An 8,855-nucleotide genomic window follows, 5' to 3' on the forward strand; every position below is an offset into this window, starting at 1 on the left:
GGGGGGGGGTTTCCTGGCAGCCAAGGCACCAGAAATGTCATTCTTCAACACTAGCAATTTTGAATTGATTTAAAAAAAAAAAAAAAATCAGTCACCAGATGCTCTACTTCTTAATAAAAATTGTGTACAACTTTTTTTTTTTTAAAAAAGCAGCCAGTTTTATTCTAAGCAGACATTACACTATTGAATTGCAACTGATATTCCCTTACATCTGGTACTAATTTTAATGGAATTATTTTTATTTTAATAACTAATGAAAACTAGGTTAGCTGCGTTTCCTTTTATCATTTTTTTCCCAGCTTGAGCAATAAAAATAGACTAATCTAGTCAGCTGCATTTTAACATTCTCTTGCACTTAAAAACTGTTCTGAAAGTTTTACTTGCATAAAACTCCAGGGGAATGTGTGCATTAGCTAGCCAGGGAATGAGTTTTGGGGTTTTTAAAACTAATTTAAGTAGGATTTACTTATTATTTCTCTGAGAAACTCTAACAATCCCACTGTGAGTAGCTTGGGTCCAGGTTCCAAAGTCAGTAGTCAGCAGTAGTGCTGAGAATTTACATATGCCCAAGGCTGGGTCATTAGCACAATGTATTATATAAAACATTGTCTCTGCTATGTAAAGGATGAGAAGAATGCTGGGTTTAACAAAATGGGGTAACTGCTTCAGGGAATAGATTAATCTATTAGATTGGTCAGTGACAGGGGCCATAATGCATTTTGAACCAATTAGACTCAACAGATGAACTAAAATAAGTTGGGAAACGTTCCTAAACCAGGACAACCTGTCAAGAATCAAGTCTTTCGCTACGCTGCTCAAGTATTAAGGAAAAGCTTCTAGGCTTGTCTGCTCAAGCATTCAGGAAAGGCTTCCAGGCACTATAAAAATCCAGGTTCTCAGGCCTCTCTGTGCATAACATGAAGCATAGATTTGCTTTCAGATACTGAAACCAGGAGTGTTTAATTGAGCAAAGATGTATTTGCAAATAAATGCAACACCATGTTTCTACCTATGCTATTTGGCACATCTTCTCCTGAAAGGGCACTCACCTAACGGGCATGTCCATGCCCTTGTCTGTACTGCTGATACTATAGCTCTAACTAATATGGCAATGGGACATTAAAAATCCTTAACTATAGTTATACTATAAAAGAAATAAAGGAAGAATAGAAATATAGGAGCAAAGAATCAGTCTTTTTGCTGGATTCAAATGCACTTTTAATGGTAGCCTTCAATGCTGATAAAACATTTTGAAATGCAAACTGGCTTGGCCTTCCCCTGTGGGCGAAGAGTATACTGATCATTTCCCAGTGGGAGGAGAAGGGTTGCAGGGTTTTCTTGATATGGAAAAGACAGCATTTCTGCTGTGAAGTTGCACCAGTGATTTCTGAAATCTAGCTGTTAACATGCAGCAGTGCATGTGCACATCTTGTTTTCCCCAGATATACATAGGCCAGAAGCAGCAGGCCACCATCATGTAATGTCTTAGGGTGCTGTTAGAAGTTAAATGTCCCATATGTTAAATGCTCTAAAGATGAGCATGTCCACCTGTTAAGGAAGAAAAAAATATTAGCTGCATACCCGCTACATGTCTCAAAGTTACACCTCTATAGGCAAGGATTATTTCCAACTAGTTTAGGCAGCTCATGGTACAGCAACATCTGTTCCATGGGGCTAATACCACAATACACTGTTCCCAGGTGCCCCTCTCCCATGTGGACAATCTGTCATCCAGATCTTCACTGCTCTCATCTGACAGGGAGAGCCAGACATCTGAGGAACAGTGGGGAGCTGTGGGGGTGTGGGGAGGAGGGGAACGGATAAGCAGGAGCAGCTGAAAAACCAGGGAGCTGTGCAGCTATAGGGAAGACTTGGCAGCTTCTAGGAGCACTCCTGACTGCCAGCCCTCTAGCAACAACTCAGAGCTGTGTACCTTAGAGGGGTATTAGGCTTTAATGTGCAACTGCTCATAGCACATGCTAATTTCAATACCACCTGCAAGCTGTAATGTGTAAGGACACCCTTAAACACTTCAAAACTGTAAGGCGGCTTTTGTTGTACAAATCAAAAATCTCAAAACTTACAATGATGTGCAACAAATAGTGTTACTCATGTGTTACGTATTGTGTAGTGTTACTCAAGTGTTACTATACAATGAGTAGTGCTACTATTCAACAAAATCAAGAACCACTGAATCTGAACAAAAAGGTGGCATATCTTTCCTGTTCTATATTTCCTCTACATGTGGTAGCACTTGTGTGCTAGCCAAAGTTAATCTGAGTCCTACCCTTACTTTAAAATCCTAAGCCAAAGAGGGTAATTGCGTAGCAACTCCTTCATATATATAGTGATCTGATCTTTCATTCATTATCTTGAAAACTAATGTTTTGCACATGCGATATATTTTTATTTTCCTCTTATCAGTCAGGTTGCCACCACAAGGCCTTTTAAATGCAACGTTTTGTGTATTCTCATTAAGTAAAGAACACATTTTACCATGTGAAAAATAAGAGCTATTAATGAAACTGCTTGGCATACTAAGAAATAGCAATGCATTCTGTGGTCAAAATGTTAAGTTTATTTATGCATTTTAACCAATTAGCTTCTTGCAAAGGTACACCTTAAATTATGGAACAAATTCTTCCGACAGTTTTTCTGTATTTGAATCCTGAATTCAAGGCCATTATTTTGACATGAGTTGTTCAAAAGTAAATTATAAGAAATGGCTTCAAGGGAAAAACAAATCTTACACAAATCCAGTATATCAAAAACATGTAGACGCTTTAGTTGTTTTTGAACCCAAGGTACATCTATAATAAGCGGCATAACAGTATCATCTGCACCAAACCCCCAAGCTCTTAACGCAGGAGAAGCAACATCCAGGACCTGCACCAGACCTCAGGGTACATATTATCATAAGCAGCACAAAGTACCTGAAACATCTGTAGCAGCCCTAAAAGTTAAATTTAGGGAGTATGACAAATGCCCAATGGATTTACAGCATCTGCAGCAAGGTAAAGTGAAGGATTTTTAACAAAAGACAAACATTGTTGAGTGAGCCCTGTTCCTATTTGCACAATAAATCAGAACAATGTATAGTCAAGTTCTGCACAATTCAGTGTTGCACTAATCACCTCTGCACAGTGACACCACCTCCATAGAGCCATGCATTCTTCATATGTCCTTCCCCAGATTATGGAGAAGAGAAAAACCAGCTGTGGGTGGCTGCCTCCTGATGCCCACCTCCATCATCCTCTCAGTAGGCTCTAGTGAACTAGTGTCAAGACGATATTTATAGTGCAGCCCTCACAGTGGTTTGGTTGAACTTTCCACCTATACTTTACACTGCTTCTGGTTTGCTTGCCTTGATTTGTTATTCACAAGGCTGATGTTTACACCTAATGTCACTTCTTAAAAGGCAAACAAAATACATTTATTTAAAAGGAAACATTTATTTTAAAGTCCTTATAGGTCTCACACACTTTTAAACAAATGTAGGACAATTTTTTCCTTCCCCATTTTGAGCCTTGACCAGAGCATGTACACTCACTGTCACATGTACAGTGAGACTTTCCATTACAATTCTTCCTGAAGTTAAAGATGGGTGAAGTGCACAGGTGCAAACGTAAATGGAGATTCAATGTTTTTAGAGAAAATGGTTTATAAACTGGTTTGCAAAAAAATAGACATAATAAAAAAACTTTAATAACAAAGTCTTTTCACCACATAAACAAATTTAAAAGAATTCAAAAAGCTTAATTCCAAAACAATAAAAGAACCCAGCCACCCATAATCAAACAGAATGTAATACCAGTATATATCTTCCAAAGATTCCCAGAATTTTAAAATTAATTTCATATATACACATTGATAACTTAAGTGCTCATTTGCTACAACTTCTTATTCATGCAAGAGTAGCAGGAGGAGATGCGTTTTAGAGAGGCTTTTCTGAGAATGCAGTGAAACTCTTTACTCGTGCAAAGAACAAAGGGGTGTACATCTTGTCAATATCAAACGTGGTGACTGCTGTCTCACCAGTGGATCTGCAAAGAATATTAGAGTATATTAAATATAAACTGCTATTTAAATCCTTCAAGAGCATATTTGTACCTTCATAATACTGATCACAAAACTGCCATTAGATGCACATGCTAACCATAAAAACTTCACCTGCTCTTTTGGGCAAGGTACTTACTAGCCAACACTTCAAACTGTACCACATTTTTTCTAATCCTGTTACGGGTTTCAGAATTTGGAAAAAAGATAGAAGGCTGGCCTACCCAAGAATTTTAACAGTTAAGTGGCATACATTTAAGGCCCTGTACAGACATTCCATTTCTACTGGGAGAATTTCTGTTCTCCTGGTAGACACCAAAACATACAAACATTCAAGCTCTTTCTTTTGGACTGAAAATAGTGGTTCCAGGAGAAAAATAAGCTGATTTGTACCAGGTGGAAGCTGGCCTGGGAGAGCTTCTCCCAATGGGGAATGAACTTTTGTACACTTTCCCCCATTTTAACTCTTCCTGGAGACTAGGTGCAAAGGGGCAGCTGCTCTAGCCCCTCTCACAGAATGGGAGGGGAGGGAAAGGGAGGTTCAGCCACCAGCTCCTCCCCCTGGCTCTTCATACACCGGGCCTCTTGTGTGAGAAACAGGTAGGGGATTCTCCTCCACCACTCCTTCTGCTTGGGCACCAGGAGCCAAGTGGAAGCAGCAGTGCTACAACCCCCCTACCTGCTTCTCACTCCAAAGACTCTGGTGTGAGAAGTCAGTTGGGGGCTTTTCCTCACTGCTCCTCTCTCTCCTTGCTCCCTCTCCCAAAAAAGATTTCTATTGGTAAAAATCTCTCAGAAATTTCCCCCCTGTAGAAATGAACGTCTGTTAATTGCCTATATTTGACATGAATCTAGACAAAGTTGGTTTCAAGTTGTCCGTGTAACCATTAACGTGGAACAGAGATAAAAGAAATACCATGTCATCCTCAATACGTTAGATTCCTGAGCATGTTCTCTTGGACACATTGACAGCCTCCTCTCTTAATGCCTTGTGTGAAATCCGTGCTATTATGAAATCAGGTAGAAGTCAGGGTAAATTAGCACCTTACAAACTAACTAAATCTGAAATACAAAAGCTTTCAAAAGCAGAAGCTAACTTCCTGCAGTTGTTTCTCAGCATCTAATGAAACAGAGCTTCTAAACAGAAAGCAGTGATTAGAATACAAAAGTTAAAGTCTAACCAAGGGGAGAGTTCTCATCCCATTACCTGGATTAGCTTTTACAACCCCTATATCCCTCAACGGGTTAACTATTTTGTTTCTCTGATCTACTCACCTTGCCTCTCTCTGCAGGACCTCCTTTTTCTTCCCCCTTCCTTACACCATTTATATTCTAAAAACTTTTTTTTATTTAGACCTCTGCTTTCTGCACTCCCTTCTCCCTTCTTTTTACAGTTTCTTGTATTAGCACTGAACACATAAGCACTTCCTGTTTTATCAGGTTATTCACTTACCTGTAAGTTATGTGACAAGAGTGATGTATCCAAACAAGTTTGTTGAATCTCTGGCGGCCACTGGAACACAGCTGCAATCCTACATGAAAACTGTGATCTGTTTCTTGCACAGGAACACAACGGAAGTACCTGTATTTGTGGTAGTCAATTGGTTTCTGTACAACAAATTGAAAGTTTAGTAACAAAGAACATAAAACACTTCTGTGCTTTAATGTTTTAAATGATGTGAGTACAGATCATGAACTATGGTGGTTCATACCTAACAAAGTCTAGGAACAAGCAGTAATTGTTTGAAATAATAATAATGATGATGATAATGATAATGTTTACATTGCATCAAGTTACATCTGAATGAGGCTTCCATGGAAATAAAGGAAAATGTAGAGGACTCAGCACTATCAGATTTGAGAGGAAAAACAACTGTGTTAGCTGGCATACAGTACCTAACCTTGTAACTATTTTCAAACTACTTAACATGTTTGTTTGCTTTTTACCAAGTGAATACTTTTGTTGCTAACCATTATAAAATTATCCTCCATTAAATTCATGAATAGCATTTATTAAATATATGTATTTAATGCTTCAGAAATAAAAGTCTCAAAAGATGAAAGGTGACCGCAGAAAAGCATTTCTCCCACCTTTGCCTATCCATTTCCTTTTTAGCAATTTAGCAAGACTATGGAAATTATCTCTGGGGCTAAGAGATGTCACCTTATGCAACAGTTAAGCTTCAGATGAAGTAAGCAGTACAGTCCTTATGGAGGAGTACTGCTGTTCAAGTGTAAGCTAAGTAGCTATCTTACAGAACACTTAACCTATATTAATGCAGAGAGCTTTCTAGCTTCAGTAAGCAAAAATACTTTTGTAGACATTAGTTCCACTTACTAACCAATCTAGGGTAGTAAAAGAAACCACCGAAGTCAAGTACATTATAAGTACTGATAAAAGTGTATGGCAATCTCCAGTATACTGCAAATCATGTGGCCTTAAAAGACAGATGGAAGCTTTCATTAAAAAACACAGAACAAACTTCTCCTTACTCTCCTCTCCTATCACCACATGATATCTTTAGTACCCACCTCTTCTTTCTTCTTCATTATTACAGCAAATACTTTGGTTTGATTGTCCGTATCCTGGGAAAGGCGATAATGGCCAAACAAGATTGCATCAGTTCTGAAAAGTTAAAGGGAGGATGTCAAGTAGATAATGTTAGACTACTACTAATTTTAATTTTTTAAAAATTCATGTAAACAGGCCCTTGATTCTGTTAAATTAATCCATTTCCTTTGATTCCTTCAACTCCCTCTGAAAAATGTACTGTTATTCAGACAGACTTTCTGTACTAGCTTTCATCTTCCTTCTTGCCTTTCTTTTAAATGAATTCTGAAACAGTGCAAGTATTCAGAGCTCTTGCATCTACTGCCTCTAAGTTTTTCCAGGTTTTCTCCTAGCCTTGATCCTGCAATGAAATGTCTGACTTCAGGATCAGCCATTAAGTGGTAAAGAGCAGGAAGTAGGTATTCATAAAAATCACAGAAAAGTAGGGCTGGAAGAGACCTCCAGAGGTCATCTAGTCCAACCCCTGCCTGAGGCAGGATCACCCCTATCCAAACCATCTTAAAAATCTGCATAAGACTACTGTCAACCTTGACACAACACAGACCTAACACCATAACCTGCTATAGGTAAATCAGGGGAACCACACAGCAACCAATGCCCTGCTTCTATGAAATGTTATTGATATATATACTTGAGAGATCCTAGGTAGAAGACCACATCCCCCACTAGAGGAAGGCAAAAAACCCCATAGTCCATACCAATCTGACCATGGGGTAAAATGCTTTCCTGACCTCAAACATGGCAATTGGTCTGATTCTAAGAGAAGGGGAAGACCGTCTACCCTTTGCTTGCAACAGGAGCACTGGCACACCCCAGTCAAAGTCCCCAGCCTTTGGGAAGGCTGAAAAACACCTTGACACATGTAGCTGAAAAGAGGGAGGGAGAGGGGCAGGGGCAACCAGCAAAACCCAGAAGCATGGAAAATACCTACAGTAAGACACAGGTATAGTTACACCTAGATCATCCCTGACCAGTAGCTATCTAACCTCTTCTTGAACACTTCCAGTGATGGAGAGTCCACAACTTCCCTAGGCAGTCTATTCCACTGTCTCACTATTCTAACAATGAAGAAGTCTTTCTGGATCTCCAGTCTAAACTTACTTGGCTGCAACTTCCAGCCATCAGTCTGCATCCTCCTCTCTGCAGCAAGACAGAAAAGGTGCTTTCCCTATTCTTTATGGCAGTCCTTCAAGTATTTGAACACTGCTACTATGTCCCCACTTTAACTCCTTTTCCAAAAGCTGAAAATGTCTAGCCCCTTTAGCCTCTCCTCACATGACTTGCCTTCCAAGCCCTTGATCATCTTTGTTGTCCACCTCAGGACCCTAATTTCTCCACATCTTTTTAAAAATGTGGAGCCCAGAACTATATACAGTACTCAGTGCTGAGTACAGAGGCACTATCACCTACCATGTCTCACACACATCGCTTCCCTTGATGCACCCCAAAAATTTCATTTGCTTTTGTGTGGCTACATCACACTGCAGACCCATCTTGAGTCTATGGTATACCAAGACTCCCAAGTCCTTTTCCATAGTGCTGCCATCCAGGCAGGTGTCACCAATTTTCTGTGTTTTTGATTATTCCTCCCAAGATGTAGCACCTTGCATTTGTCTGCACTGAACTTCATCCTGTTAACTAGTCCAATTCTTCAATCTGTCAAGATTCTTCCGAATTACGCTTGCATAATAATCCTTTAAAAGGACATATTCAAGCACAACAGTTTCCTATTCTTAATCATATTTCTATTAAGCTTTTTACCAAGCCAAAGATCAGAGGCTAAGGTTAGCTGACCAGGTCTTAAGAAATACGTAGAAACCAAGATATGTGGGCAGCTGAGTGGGCAAACTGAAGCAAATAGAAAGTCAAATCTGAAATTTCAACACACCTTGTATTTTTAGTCCGTAAACGAGGAACAATTGATTGAGGATCTTCAGGAGTTGTTAGCATCATAACTTGACCATCCGGAAAGAATCTCATATATCTGCAAAAACACAGTTGTACAATATAAATCTAAGGAACAGAGGTACAGTAAAATCCGTTATCTGGCATTCTACTATCTGGAACACTCTACTAACCAGAATTTCCAGCCAGCCAGCTGAACGCGGGGTGAGGGGAAACTCGCATGTGGTAACTACTGCCACCGCCTACCACCCTGCAAGGTTGTTGCTCCGTGTGTGGCCACTGCGAGCTCCCATGCCCTGCTCCACGTTCGGCCGCCACCACT

At 39.7% G+C, this 8,855-nt stretch overlaps 1 protein-coding gene across 5 annotated transcripts in view; it reads right to left on the reverse strand.

The window, feature by feature from the left end:
• Nucleotides 1-1,194: 1,194 nt before the first annotated feature.
• The window catches only part of FBXO9 (F-box protein 9), a 35,749-nt gene continuing 28,088 nt past the window's right edge, over nucleotides 1,195-8,855 (reverse strand). For 4 of the 5 annotated variants that reach the window (XM_025205100.1, XM_006024475.3, XM_025205101.1 and 1 more), the window contains exons 9-12: nucleotides 8,517-8,612; nucleotides 6,589-6,682; nucleotides 5,510-5,664; nucleotides 2,763-4,043 (exon numbers count right to left, since the gene is read on the reverse strand). In XM_025205100.1, coding sequence (XP_025060885.1) covers nucleotides 3,935-4,043; nucleotides 5,510-5,664; nucleotides 6,589-6,682; nucleotides 8,517-8,612 — 454 coding nt within the window. In that variant the 3' untranslated portion in view covers nucleotides 2,763-3,934. Of the gene's footprint in view, nucleotides 1,549-2,762; nucleotides 4,044-5,509; nucleotides 5,665-6,588; nucleotides 6,683-8,516; nucleotides 8,613-8,855 lie in introns of those variants that run through there. The other variant, XR_003094261.1, reaches the window with a different exon arrangement.

The sequence above is a fragment of the Alligator sinensis genome, unplaced genomic scaffold (genome assembly GCF_000455745.1).
Source record: "Alligator sinensis unplaced genomic scaffold, ASM45574v1 scaffold1012_1, whole genome shotgun sequence".
NCBI lineage: Eukaryota > Metazoa > Chordata > Crocodylia > Alligatoridae > Alligator > Alligator sinensis.